The 14,825-nt window shown below is 45.9% G+C and overlaps 1 protein-coding gene across 1 annotated transcript in view; it reads left to right on the top strand.

The window, feature by feature from the left end:
- prmt3 (protein arginine methyltransferase 3) overlaps window positions 1–13,424 on the top strand; it is a 50,825-nt gene extending 37,401 nt beyond the window's left edge. Inside the window, exons 15-16 of the mRNA XM_072672160.1 lie at window positions 2,120–2,207; window positions 11,747–13,424. Of these exons, the coding sequence (XP_072528261.1) occupies window positions 2,120–2,207; window positions 11,747–11,856 (198 nt within the window). The 3' untranslated portion in view covers window positions 11,857–13,424. The remainder of the gene's footprint in view (window positions 1–2,119; window positions 2,208–11,746) is intronic.
- The last annotated feature ends 1,401 nt before the right edge of the window (window positions 13,425–14,825 follow it).

Raw genomic sequence — 14,825 nt, 5'->3', positions numbered from 1 at the left:
GTAGAGGAGAGGGGTGTAGAGGAGAGTGGAGTAGAGGAGTGTAGAGTGGAGTAGAGGAGTGTAGAGTGGAGTAGAGGGGTGTAGAGTAGAGGAGTGTAGAGGAGTTGGAGAGTGGAGTGGAGGAGTGTAGAGTGGAGTGGAGGAGTGTAGAGTGGAGGGGTGTAGAGGAGAGTAGAGTAGAGGGGAGTAGAGGATTGTAGAGTGGAGTAGAGGGGTGTAGAGTAGAGGGGTGTAGAGTAGAGTAGAGTAGAGGAGAGTAGAGGAGTGTAGAGTAGAGTAGAGGAGAGTGGAGTAGAGGGGTGTAGAGTAGAGGAGTGTAGAGTAGAGGAGTGTAGAGGAGAGTGGAGTAGAGGGGTGTAGAGGAGAGGGGTGTAGAGGAGGGTAGAGTAGATGGGTGTAGAGGAGGGTAGAGTAGAGTGGAGGGGTGTAGAGTAGGGGGGTGTAGAGGAGGGTAGAGTAGAGGGGTGTAGAGTAGAGTGGAGGGGTGTAGAGGAGTGTAGAGTGGAGTAGAGGAGTGTAGAGTGGAGTAGAGGGGTGTAAAGTGGAGTAGAGGGGTGTGGAGTAGAGGAGTGTAGAGTGGAGTAGAGGAGTGTAGAGTGGAGTAGAGGAGTGTAGAATGGAGTAGAGGAGTGTAGAGGAGGGTAGAGTAGAGGGGTGTAGAGGAGGGTAGAGTAGAGTGGAGGGGTGTAGAGGAGGGTAGAGTAGAGTGGAGGGGTGTAGAGGAGGGTAGAGTGGAGGGGTGTAGAGTAGAGTGGAGGGGTGTAGAGGAGTGTAGAGTGGAGTAGAGGGGTGTAGAGTGGAGTAGAGGGGTGTAGAGTGGAGTAGAGGGGTGTAGAGTGGAGTAGAGGAGAGTAGAGGAGAGGAGAGTAGAGGAGAGTGGAGTAGAGGAGTGTAGAGTAGAGTAGAGGGGTGTAGAGGAGAGTGGAGTAGAGGGGTGTAGAGTAGAGGAGTGTAGAGTAGAGGAGTGTAGAGTAGAGTGGAGTAGAGGAGAGTGGAGTAGAGGGGTGTAGAGGAGAGTGGAGTAGAGGGGTGTAGAGGAGGGTAGAGTAGAGTGGAGGGGTGTAGAGTAGGGGGGTGTAGAGGAGGGTAGAGTAGAGTGGAGGGGTGTAGAGTAGGGGGGTGTAGAGGAGAGTAGAGTAGAGGGGTGTAGAGGAGGGTAGAGTAGAGTGGAGGGGTGTAGAGTAGGGGGGTGTAGAGGAGGGTAGAGTAGAGTGGAGGGGTGTAGAGTAGGGGGGTGTAGAGGAGAGTAGAGTAGAGGGGTGTAGAGGAGGGTAGAGTAGAGTGGAGGGGTGTAGAGTAGGGGGGTTGTAGAGGAGAGTAGAGTAGAGGGGTGTAGAGGAGGGTAGAGTAGAGGAGGGTAGAGTAGAGGGGTGTAGAGTGGTGTAGAGGTGTGTTAATATAAAACCTGATCTCTTCCCACGGTCTCACATTTACTGTAAAGTCTGTAAAGTGAGCGTGAAGAGGTGGAGCTTATACTATGGACACTCCACCCTCCAGTGACTAGGCTTTTTACTGATGAACTTGAAGTGGTGATAAAATTCAGACATGCTCTTAACTTTTAACTTTTCTGTCTGAATTTAAACACGGTTTTAACCTGTAAGACTCAAATGTCTGGTTCTGAACACACAGTTCCCTTTTAGGACCTTAAACGTTTAGACATGCTTTTAACTTAACTTCAGAGGTTTTGTTTATAAAAATAATTATTAAAAAATAATAAACATTTTACACCCAAACTGTTGAGAAACCAACAGAATTTGGGCTCAGGATGGAAAAGCAGCTGGGGGGATTTTCAGAGGCTCAAGGTTAAAGCAATAGTTTCATCATAAAAACACATTACATAGCTAAAAACAGCAGCAGCCTCCTCATTATTCCTGCACTAAACACGGGAATCTGGGAATCATGCCTGGAAGCCATATATAATAAATGTGCTACAAATGAAGGTGGACCGTTATCCCACTGTCCGGAGTTGTAGCTTCTCAGCGGTTTATGCAGTATTACAGTACTGGAAAGGCTTCTGCCACCAAGTATTTCTTTTAAATTAAAAATTCATCTGGAGGATCAGAAGCTCTACTGACATGTAACTGGATCGTTCTTAATGTGGTGGTGTTTTTAATTCCAGGTGATGTTCTCCACCTCTCCGCACTGCACCAGAACCCACTGGAAGCAGACCGTTTTCCTGCTGGAGAACCCCATTCCTGTCCACACGGGTGTGTTTCACTTTTAAAACTTCGTCTATAACACAGGAGCTGAATGAAGAGCTTGTGTATGTTAAAGGAGCACCTCACTCAGGTATGCTAACTTGTGAGGTAGTCTGAAGAACAGAGCTCGGTTCCTCCAGGTTTCTCCTGGACGCCCCCCAGTCCAGCCAGCACAGCGTGGAGGATGTGTTCAACTTCATTATCATCAGCAGCAGCAGCAGCAGCAGCAGCTCACCTGATTCACCATCATTAAGCCCTGATTTACCACCAAACCAGGTGTTGATCAGTTAGTGGCTTTGAGTGGTAAAATGGCCTCACATGCGGACACTGTGGCCCGAGGGTCGCTGATCTGAATCCCGAGCCATGCTGTTTTGCCATCAGCAGCCGGACTCAGAGAGAGCACAGTTGGCCGGGTGGGTAGATGGCACTCTCTCCTCTCATCACTCTTAATCGATGTTGGTCAGCACAGGAGGCTGTTAGCTGGTGCGATGGACATGAGGTGCTTTACACTGAGCGTCGGCTGCCCGGCAATGCGGCATCAGCGCAGTTGGAAAAGAGGTGGAGGCTGGCTTCCCATGTGTCAGAAGGGATGTGTGCGAAGTTCTCACCCTCCTAGTGTCGGGAGCAATGCTAGTGTTATGTTGCGAGAAAAAGGGACTAAACTTTAATGATTTTGTGGAGTCCCAGAGGGTTCGGTTTTAGGGCTTGTGCCACCAATGCTAACCGCGGCAGTAATGGACGTGAAGAACTGAGGTGTGGGGTTTAAAAGGCTCCCCCCTGTTTTTTAATACACATATGGACGTGTAAGAGGGTGTGTGTGTATTCTGGGTGACATGTGTCTTATCCGTCTGCAGGGGAGTCAGGAAGGTGTGTGTGTGTGTGTGTGTGTGTGTGATTAAACATGTTTTATTCCGGAGCAGTCTGTAAAACCTCATCCGTTCGTCTCGGGTGTGAACTCCTGTTGATGAATGTGTTGTTGGTGTGATGGTCATACATAAAGCTGGAATGTCCTGTGGGAGTGGGACTGTGGTCTCAATAGGGGCTTAATACCTGAACCGGGGTCAGGATCGGAGGCTGCACTGGCTGCCTGTTAATTCTGGCGTCTTGTTATTCCAGTGCAGCATCACAAGATGGCACTCCCCATGTTCTCCTGACACCTGCTGCTCTGTAATTAAACACACTCATGGGAGGCGTTGTTTTAACATCTATCATTTATCCTCCGGTGAGAGAGTTTGCACGGTGGCAGTCAGGATGAATCACTCAGATGAACAGATGTCACACACTGTTGTTTAGATGCTTGTTCTTCATGTGTTTGAAGGATCTGTCTCCTCTCTTCACTCACAGGGTATTCCATCAATACCTGAGAGTTGACCTCAACTACACGCGTAGTGATTCCACGAGAACACAGACAACTGTCTGGCTGTTTACCTGGTTCTGTGACTGGTTAAAGGTTACCAGGGTTCTTAGGAGTACATTTACATGTAAGAGATTAAGCAGAAGCTCTGATCCAGAGTGACCTACAGACGTGTCCACTCATGAAATATCCCTATCTAGTTTGAGGAGTCCAGATTCCAGAGATGGTCTTTAGACAATTGTTTATTCTGAAATAAAAAAGAGCTGATCCTGCTTCTGTTGGAGTAACTGTCTCTACTGTCCAGAGAAGAAGACTTTCTACTAGATTCTGGAACCTGGCATTAGACATGGTGCCAATAGTTCATGTTTATCTGTCTGTCACTATTAATATCACCACTATTACCCATCATTCCTCCCATTCCTCTGACCAGCACTGCCATGACTATATTAAGTTCTACTACAGCATGATTACTATATTATGATTATGAATATGTTGCACACCTGAGCAGTGGTTGGTGGTTTGGTATAAATAGTTCTGATCAGAGAGTGTGGATCGGGTCCTCACTCTTCCTCTTCCTCCAGCTCTGAGGGCGGTTCGTCTTGCCGCTGTCGTCTCTGGCTGCTCGCTGCGGGTCTTAGGTTTGTCATGTCTTTTTAGATTGTTGATTTCTTGTCTTTTTACTGATTACTGAATGTGTAAAGCTGTAGAGCTGCTCCAGAGAGTCCTGTTCTACTGGCAGTACTTCTTCTCTACAGGGACTAGACAAGCTGTGTGTGCATTTACACATCTAATGAACACATTCAGCTACTTTAAATCGCATCCATTGCTGACACAGAAGTGATGTCCACAAACATTTGGACATGTAGTGTATGTATTGGTCTTTCATGAGTATTGAAGGGTGGAAGGTCAAGCCGAGTCAGACTTCAAGAGCTTTTGGCACAAATCAGGTTTTGACCATTACCATCCAGGTACACTGAAAAATGAAGGTGCTTATATATATATAAATATATAGAACCACTAAGTTCCTCAAAGAACCGTATTTAAAATAGGCCTGAAGGTCTGGAGGTCTGCAGAACCTCTTCATACTCTTCATTACAAACATGGTTCTTTATGGAATCAAAAATGGCTGATGAAGGAGTTCATCTTTGTAGGCCAGCATCAGGATTTTGAGGCTGATTGGCAGCTGCAGGCAGGCATTGAGGAGAACGTGGATTGGTGGAAAACCTTTTAGTGTCTAAAAGGTTCTCCTGTCATTTTTATTCAAAGAACCATTCTTCAGTGCCATTGCTTAGAGCGCAGACCAGACCTGAACAGAGATGCTTTCAGAACAGAATATGAGTTCCAGGTCTGATTAAAGCTCAACTCTGGATCCACATCTGGATGGTAGCTACAGAACGTGGGTGTTGTCTGAGCGTCCGGCAGCAAATCGAGACTGTGTGTTTTTCCCTCTGTCCCCTCTCAGCGCCGCGGCTCAGCTAACTGATGAAGTCTGTCTTATCGTAATGGGAATCGGAGAGATGTCATCTGATGTGCAGATGGATGACGCTCCACTGCCCGCTCTGTTGTGTCCAATCCGTGGTAATAAATGACCCCAGTTCTGCTCAGGCTGGCCACGGGCCTCTGCGCTGGACAGTGCGTTCAGCAGTCAGTGATAAGAACCACGTCGGCTCCGCTAGCGTTGTTTTGACGTTACTGATGGTCGTGTCGGATGAAAAGGCCAAGTGGTACGCCTGGACACTGCTGCATATTCTGGTGTGCGATAACTGGTGAAAATGCTGCTGGAGGAAGTGGGAGATAGAGTGGAACCTCTTAGCATTCGGCTCACTGTTCTCATGCATCTGTATAGAGAACCTAGATCCACACTGTCTGCAGCCCTCTGTACTGCTCATATGATCCATACAGTCATTCCCAAACTGTAGCTCCGCCTTCTCAGTGTATATCACATACCTACATTTAGAGCGTTATTAATATTCACCCTAATGAGAGACTGTAGCTCCGCCTCCTCAGTGTATATCACAATACCTACATTTAGAGCGTTATTAATATTCACCCTAATGAGAGACTGTAGCTCCGCCTCCTCAGTGTATATCACAATACCTACATTTAGAGTTATTAATATTCACCCTAATGAGAGACTGTAGCTCCGCCTCCTCAGTGTATATCACAATACCTACATTTAGAGCATTATTAATATTCACCCTAATGAGAGACTGTAGCTCCTCCTCCTCAGTGTATATTACAATACCTACATTTAGAGCGTTATTAATATTCACCCTAATGAGAGACTGTAGCTCCGCCTCCTCAGTGTATATCACAATACCTACATTTAGAGTTATTAATATTCACCCTAATGAGAGACTGTAGCTCCGCCTCCTCAGTGTATATCACAATACCTACATTTAGAGCATTATTAATATTCACCCTAATGAGAGACTGTAGCTCCTCCTCCTCAGTGTATATCACAATACCTACATTTAGAGTGTTATTAATATTCACCCTAATAAGAGACTGTAGCACCGCCTCCTCAGTGTATATCACAATACCTACATTTAGAGCGTTATTAATATTCACCTTAATGAGAGACTGTGATATACACTGAGGAGGCGGAGCTACAGTCTCATTAGGATTCTCTAAAACTTGAACAATCAAGCAAGTATCTGCAGAAGAACACTTTAGTGGGCGGAGCCTGGAGAGGGGATTTAATATGGAGATGAAAATGAAGACGAGAGAGAGAGAGACTTATCACCTCGTTCTCTCACTCGTTCTCTACAGTCCAGTAGGCCGGCAGTCCCCGGCTGGCTGTTCACACTTAAATGGGTTTTTTAACATCGTTTGGTGGCAGCCTGCCACACACACTTCCTTACAGTCTAAGCAGGTCACTCTCACACACACTCTACGTTGGAAGCTGCTGTGTGCACACACTCCCTGACAGTGTGCTTCCTTACAAAGTCGACTCAAAGGCACCAGTCACCCAGAGACCCTAAACGATTTATTATTTTTACAGTGATTTGTTTGCTTTAAGCTCCAGTTATGATGTTTGTGTGGTTTATGAACCTACAGCTGTCATCATTTTCCCACGACCCTTTTCCAACCTGCAGTGCATTAAAGGGCCGGTATCCTGGAGGATGCAGGGTAAAGGTAAGACAGTGTGATGTAGTGTTTAAACACCCAATAGCACTTTATATGAGTTTAGCCCCACCCATTCAGCCTACTGCAGTTTAGCCCCACCCTTTATTTCTAAAGCAGTTTAGCCCCACCCTTTATTTCTACAGCAGTTTAGCCCCACCCTTTATTTCTACAGCAGTTTAGCCCCACCCTTTATTTCTACAGCAGTTTAGCCCCACCCATTCAGCCTACTGCAGTTAAGCCCCACCCATTATTTCTACAGCAGTTTAGCCCCACCCATTATTTCTAAAGCAGTTTAGCCCCACCCTTTATTTCTACAGCAGTTTAGCCCCACCCATTCAGCCTACTGCAGTTTAGCCCCACCCTTTATTTCTACAGCAGTTTAGCCCCACCCATTCAGCCTACTGCAGTTTAGCCCCACCCTTTATTTCTACAGCAGTTTAGCCCCACCCATTCACACTCATGTTATTATGGGTGTTTCAGCCTGAACTGCTTTTTGAGTGAGGCACAATACAGGGCAGCCAATCAGAACAGAGCTCATTTACATAAATCATGTCTCATGTCTCAAGTCTTAAAGCCCAGTCTGAACTCGCTGTACGCAGCTCTGAATAACCTGATAAACAGCAGCAGGACCGGTAGCTGGTGAGAGGCGTGGCCTGTATGTGGAGCACCGCAGGTGCCGGGTGTTGTGGGTAATCTCAGTAAGTCCGTGTCTGAGTTCTAATGAGAGGGAGGGAACGTCTCAGCAGCCGCCAAACAGAACTCCTGGAAACGTCCCGTTTTTTCTCTCCATGTCATCCATTACAGCCTCTTCATTTGTCATGCTTTAGTTCATTTGCACGGGCCATTAAAAGTAGAACATGAGAGAAGCTTCGGCCCGGCGAGCCAAAGCGGGTCCACAGTGTTCAGGAGTTTGTGTTGGAGAATCTGCTCATAGGAGATTTTGAGCTTGAATATGAATTCAGTTCTGAATAGTATTAAATAATAATAGTAATAGTAATAATAGTAATAATGCTTGTATAAACACAGTGTAGTGTGTGCTGTGGGTCGCGGTTCTGTTGTGGGAGTGTGTGTTTGCCGTAGAACCCGTAAGACTCTGAGAAACAAACCTGAAATCAGAACCGTCCTGCTTTCGGCACATCTGGATCCTGATTGGCTCGTGTTGCTTGACTCCGCCCCAATGGTCATAATTCTTTTAAAATGCCGGTCGTGACTGCGGTGCTGGAAGGACCTTGAGGTGTCCGAGAGTTAGCCTTGGACAGGAGGGGGCGGGGCTGTTTGGGAGTGAAGGAGGGAGCGATGGTGAATCTGATAGTGATGCTGAATCTACTGTGGCTTTACTGCTGAGCTGAGTCGTGCAGTGGAAAGCTCAGGTGTGTGTGTGTGTGTGTGTGTGTGTGTGTGTGTGTGTGTGTGTGTGTGTGTGTGTGTGTGTGTGTGTGTTAATGCAGAGGTGCCGCAGCGTTCACCACAACTTCCCTCAGTAACTTTGTGATGAGTCTATTGTCTTTGAGCTTTGCGCCGGCGGCCCGGCGGCCCGGCTGGTTGTAATTAAAGCGCTGATGGAGAGCTAATGCTGCTCTTTTATCTGGGTTCACTGCTGTGGGGAAGTGAATGATATTATAGGAGGTTTTGCGTTCTTGGGTAATTGTGTAAACAGCTATGGATCCTCCCTCCCTCTCGCTTTCAGCTTCACCTTCTTCTATTCCCAACCTCACAGACTGTGGGATGATTGGGTGGATAAATGCCACGATGTCTCTGATGTGTCCGCAGTGCCGGGGACAGGCTGAAGAAGTTACGTGTGTTTGTTAGTGTCGAATTTAAGCTATAAAAAAGCACATTTTCAATATTTGTATGATACAGGCTAGTAGATCTGCAGGATATGGGTAGAAGACCTGATGATCTGTTGCAAATTGTGACTATTAGAGATTGTTATGGACATTAACTTTTTATTTTTCTAAATTTCAACATTAAAAAAAAAAACAAATGTGTTTAAGCCTTCTCAGAAACAATATAATAATAATATAATTTTAACTATGGTTTGTAGTACTTAATATTGTAATAATCATGTAAAAATGCACTTAAACTATGTATAAAACTTAGCTTTATAATGTAATACAGGGTCTTGATCTTTAGTGGAATACTTATTATATTATTGGAAAATTACATTACTCAGTGCTACATAAATAACCAATAACCAAAATGCTTGAGGAAATTGAGAACATTGTAATTTACTTACTAAATAATTTACTTTAGGTTTATTATTTATGGTAACGGGGTTGTACTTGAAAAAAGACTAAGAGCTTTCTGGAATATTAATTTAGATTAATATTCCACATACTTCATACAGTGGTGGTGAAATAATTAATATAGTAATATAGGCACCTATAAAATGTATAATCAATAATCGAAGGCTTAAAGGATGTCTGAGATGCTGCTGGATTCTCTCATTAATTAAAAGTTGCTAAAGTGTTTTAATGGTTGTATTTTAAGGGTAAATGTATTAGTGGGCCGGGACAGACACAAGTTCTGCATGCAGTTAGCACCATGCTAATTGGTGGGCTAAAAGATTCCATTAGTTGTTAGCTGCATTAGCCTCATAGCTCCAGTGCTAAAACTAAAGAAGCACCAAACATGTCTTTTGCGATCGACTACATTTAAGGTTTGTTTGTTTGTTTGTTTGTTTGTTTTGCTAAAATATCAGTAAGATTGCGGGCAGCAGATTCCTGTGCTGCTCATTAAGCAGTGCTGGATCACGTTCCTCAGCATAGAGACGTTTCAGAGCGCCTCATTTCTCATTACGGCCTTGGTTGCTCTTGGTTGGGTTGCCATGTTTAATGCAAATTCCGCAGTGATGTACGACCCTTCTCCTGCATCAGCACTATCTCCCTCCTCCATTTCCACGCATGGCTGACGTCCTGCCTCTGCACTGCATGCTTACTGAGGTCCTTCAGAAGCTGAGCCGTGCTCACCACTCGTTAGAAGATCCTACAGAAGTGTTCAGACTGGGTCGGCCTGAGGTGGAACACACTGGGTTAGGAGACTCTATTCTACCAGTAGATGTCTTTGGTTTCTCGGGATAATCCTTCAGCGGGAGAAAGCATTTTGGTGTCCCTCAAGGTTCGGTTTCAGGGCCTTTCATTTTTCCTGTGTGAGTTTTGCCTCCGGGTGAAGTCATCAGGAAATCTGAGATCAGGGTTTAATATTTGAATTCGGGTCCAACTACTTAACCTTAATAAGCCTTGATTTGCTCTGAGGTTGGTATTCAGGTGTGTGGGATGACCCTTCTTTTGGGACTGGAAGTTCGGTGGGGGGAGAACTTTCAGACGGATGTGTGTTTGTGAGATGTGTGGTTCTGCGTCTGACCGCTTGAGGCTTTAAATCAGAGGGTCATCAAAAGACCCAAAGCAATTACACTTCTAGCCTTTCTGGATCCGGCCGCCGAGTCTCCCGAGACCCGTCAGAGTGGACTGAGCTGTTCAATTAGACTTCGGTCCGATCCAATAAACTTTACTGAGACCGACCTGCAGTTCGGCTCCGGCTGTTACTCTATATTTAGTGATCATTTCAATACTGTAATTGAAGTATTTTCAGTATTTTATTCTGTATTTAAAGTATTTTCAGAACAAAAAGAAACTGAAATGATGGGTTTTGATCTTTATTCTGTGAATTAATGTTATTAGAAATGAATAGTATTAAATTATCTCTCCTTATCTCTCTTCCACTCTCTGTCCTCTTAGTCTCCTTCACCCCCCCCTCTCTCTCTCTCTCCCCCTCTCCCACCCCCCCCCCCTCTCTCTCTCCCTCACCCCCCCCCTCTCTGTTCTGTCAGTGTCGCTCTGCTGCCTCTGTCTCGGCAGAAAGGGAACAATAAAAATCACTGCAGTCAGCATTTCCTCCTCTCAAACACTGACACAAAGCTGTATGTGTGTGTGTGTGTGTGTGTGTGTGTTGGGCTTGTTCGCTGAATGGGTAAGCATTCATTTACCCCCCCGGCAGTCAAACGTGAAGTTAATCAAAGTGATTATCTGTTATGATCATCGTTGGTGTCTTCTGGTCCTGGCTGTGAAGTGTGTGTGTGTGTGTGTGTGTGTGTGTGTAAGAGCACTGTACTTGTCTGAGCACATTCTCCTTCACCATCTGGAGCCCCTCTGTGTATGTGGCAGCCCCCCCGGCGCTGTTATTGGCTGGGTTTGTTGTGTTTGTGATGTCGGACTGAAGCTCAGTGTGTGACGTCGGACTGCAGGAACGCAGGACGGAGTGAATCTGCTCGTTAACGTCACACTGATGCAGGGGGTTAGTTTGCCTCCTGATCCAGATAAAAGTGCATGACCCTGATCTGAGTACTTTAAACCTGAGCATCAGTCTGATCTAATCCAGTCCACTATGATCTTTGTGTTTACATCAAACAGTTCCATCTGCATGATGAAAGCACGGTTAAGTTAATTCACGGTGTTTAGTCTCCATATTTAGAGCAAAGTTTTTAAATAAAAAAAAAGTAGGACTTTGTGTCAATTATACAAAATATTGAATACTTTATATGTTTTAACTGCTATCATACTTTACAGAAATATTTACTTCAAAAAAGGCCTTTACACTCTAAGTTACACCCTCCCATCTGGAGAAAGGCTTCCTTAAACTTCAGACTGGCAGTAATGTCAGATTAAGGAGTTCAAACACAGCAGCGCAGCAGCGAAAACAAAGGATCGGGACTGGATCTGTGTTTCAGTAGCTGATACTCATTCTTTTAACACAGTTAATCCACTGGGTCAGATCAGAACATATTCATCATATTTAACATATTTAATGTTGTTACATAATTCACTGCATTTGCAGGTAATGGACATTCTGTGTTCAGGCTGGAGTTTAGGAAATATTGCCACTGGTAATCGCAGTAAAAGCTTCAGGATTTGAGAGCTAGGGCAGTTTTTCTACATGGTTACACGGTTTTGGAAGTCCTGCCCCTGTTGGTCAGCGGTCTGAACAGGTTAGGAAGAATGTGGTGTTTTGGCGTTTTGTCACTGGTCATCTTGTTTTAATCACTCTCCCTTTTCCTTTCTGTGTCCAGGTGATGAGCTGCCAGGCCGAATCGTGGTTCGTAAGAACAGGAAGGACCCGCGGGCTCTACTGGTGACTCTAGGCCTCGCTGACCGGAAGCTCACGTACAGCGTTCAGTGAAAAGCGCTGCTCCGGTTCCGGGCGCCGGCGCCCACCACCAGTACAAAGTGCCTCTTGGTGGCAGTCAAAGACCAGCACTGATGTGGAAGGTTGTGTTTAACTAGGGCTGCACAAATATATCACATAACAGTTAGACACCGATCAGCCATAACATTAGCACCCTCTGCCTAATGCTGAGCAGGCCCTCCTCATCCCGACAAAACAGATCTGAGAATTTGAGGCATGGACTCTACGGGACCTCTGAAGGTGTCCTGCTGTGGTCTCTGGCACCAAGACTTAACATTACAACAGGTCCTTTTTTGTGAGGCGGGTGGGGCCTCTATGAGCATCAGTGACCCATGACCCTGTCTCCAGGGTTCTTGTCAGTGTCTCAGATTCAGGAGTCTCTGTAGTTGAAGATAATCAGTGTTCTTCACTTCTCTTGTTGGTGGTGTTAATGTTATGGCCGATTGGTGCATATTGTGTAGTGTAGTAAAACTAAATGGTGAGTTTATTTGAGGCTTTTTATTTTAACCATTACAACATCCACAGACACTCATCTGGAGTTGTGATTGGTCAGAATGCTCACAGCACAGGTAACACACTGTGATTGGTTAGAGACCAACCTTTGATATCAGTAATAACTTACTGGATATATTGTGCAGCCCTCGTTAGAAGGTTATAGATAGTTCTGATAGTCGTATTTTGGGTTATATTGTGCTCAGCGTTCAGATTAAGTGGACACTTGGGTGGACATCATTCTCTGACCATTCCTCTAATAAACCATTTCTGTACCATTGGTTGGCCAGTGCAGCTACACGAGTCTTCTGAGTTTTATATGGAATGATGATGATGATGATGAAGGTAAAATAGTGAATAGAGAATCATGCAGTTTTCTTTAGGGACTACTTTCTGTAGCCGCACTACACCCTGCAGCATGTATCCCTCTGATTTTAAAAGCAGGTTCTAGAGCCGAACTCTTCTCAGAACTGGTAGAACAGTGTCTCAGGCATCAGGCAGCGTCTTCATCACCATTAGGTGAAGAACTTTCTGTGAGGAGCTTTTATTAGAGCTTCAGACGTCTGCTTCCCTTCACCTCCACTGTAGAACCACAGCTCTGACTGGGGGAGCTTATCTAGAACCTCCACTGTAGAACTCCAGCTCTGACTGGAGGAGCTTATCTAGAACCCAGCGTTTCACACCAAACCCCTAAAACCCCCACTCTGACTGACTCTGTTCCTCTTAGTGGAGGTGGTGGAGTTCCCCTGTAAAGCCAGGCTAAAGGGCTGATGGAGTCAGTTTGGCCGAGTTCAGGTTAAGTCTGCCTGTAATTCTGAACCACGTTCCTGAAGTCCTGCTGATCTCCACTCTGAATCTGAACGTTAGAACTGCTATAGTCCATTTATCTCCATCTGTTTTCAGACCTAGCAGCCAGTCAGCTGCATTAGAAAATGCTGACAGTAGTATGTGCATACCTCATTGGACAGCACTGCTGATCCTACAGCGGGGCTCCGAGACCACATTATGAATCATAATTGTGTGGAAGAAATTGATGCCGACTGTTTTGGCCTAATAAAGTTTTTCTCTTCGTAAAAATCTCGTCCGCTCTGTTGTGTTGTCCTCTCTTTAAAACAGAGCTGCCCACCAGAAACCCCACACCCAGTCAGAGAAGCCACTGGTTTCTGGGCTGTACAGTCACGTGGAAATCATGCTTTCCTTTACTGGGTTTCTAAAACCGAGGCCAGTAAGTAAAAGCACTAAAGTGGCCAAATGTTAAATCTGTCTCAGTGCCCGTGTGTACGTTCTAATTTTGTTTGTGGAGGTTCTTCACACTGTTGGAACGTTCTATGGTTCCTTAGAGAACTGTATAACTCCCCTTCAGCACCTCTGTTTTTATTGTTCTCAGAGAAGCGTCTGCAGTAGAGCGGCTCTTATCACTGAGAGAGAGAATAAGGTGGCTGATGAATTCATTATATTGGTCTGTGTGTAATTAACGGCTGATCACTGGGACTGTTATCTTGGGGTCAAGGAGGTTCACCGCGCCCAATGTGCCTAAACTCAGTGACCCACAACTGCAGTGATTTATCCCTGATGAGATAACCTGCGTTCAGAAATGTGCGACTGGCTCTCCATGATCTCTCCTGCAGCTCCAATAGTCGCGCGGGCTCCGGAGAGGGACGCTGGAGCCGCTTCTGTGGGACGTCCTGTGATTTTCCTCCACCCGGCTGTGAGGAAGGAGGTGTGAAAGGGACGGAGAGACAGCGGCGCAGAAATCAATTACAATTATTCTCTGTTGACAAAGTAATTAAAGGCGGAGTGAGCGGCGGAGAGGCTTTATCGCTCAGGAGATTTATGAGGGGGCTGCAGTGCGCATGCGTGATTAGCATGCTGAACTCTCTCCAACAGGCCGTCCAGCTTCACTCTTAACCCGCTTTTACTGAGGGGAGTGTAGTCGTTCCCAGTCCTCCCACTATCTAGAACCCCCCATCACATCATGCAGCCAGTGCTGGCTGGATGAAGTCGAGCTCTGCTTCCTCTGAGACACGTGAAGAAGCTCCACCACGTCTTCTCAGACTACTGCTCACACACCACCACTGCGGCTCAGCGCGCTCCGAGAACAACGCTAACGGCTAATTCTGCTAGATCAGCTAACGGACGTCTCCACCGGCTAGCATCCCACCCACTCAGAGAGAGAGAGAGAGAGAGAGAGAGAGGACCGTTACAGTCTCTGAGACTCCTGGTCACTGACGGTTGGCTGTGGCATCACTGGGGGTTGAACCTCTAAGCCAGCACTTAGACAGCTGCGCCACTGTTAACCCAGAACAGGCTGAAGCGGTTGGTGGTTGAAATGACCCTCCTGTACAGATTCAGCGTCCACTCAGCTGCCGTCGTTCATGATTCCCTGAAAAAGGCTGAAAGAGAACTCCTGAAAGTCAAACACTCAGTAGAACGTGACCAAGAGGAAGATCTGTTGAGATGAACCAAGACTC

Source organism: Salminus brasiliensis, unplaced genomic scaffold (genome assembly GCF_030463535.1).
Source record: "Salminus brasiliensis unplaced genomic scaffold, fSalBra1.hap2 scaffold_97, whole genome shotgun sequence".
Taxonomy (NCBI): Eukaryota; Metazoa; Chordata; class Actinopteri; order Characiformes; family Bryconidae; genus Salminus; species Salminus brasiliensis.
The sequence above is the reverse complement of the archived record's forward strand: the minus strand, read 5'-3'. Positions and strand labels throughout refer to the sequence as shown.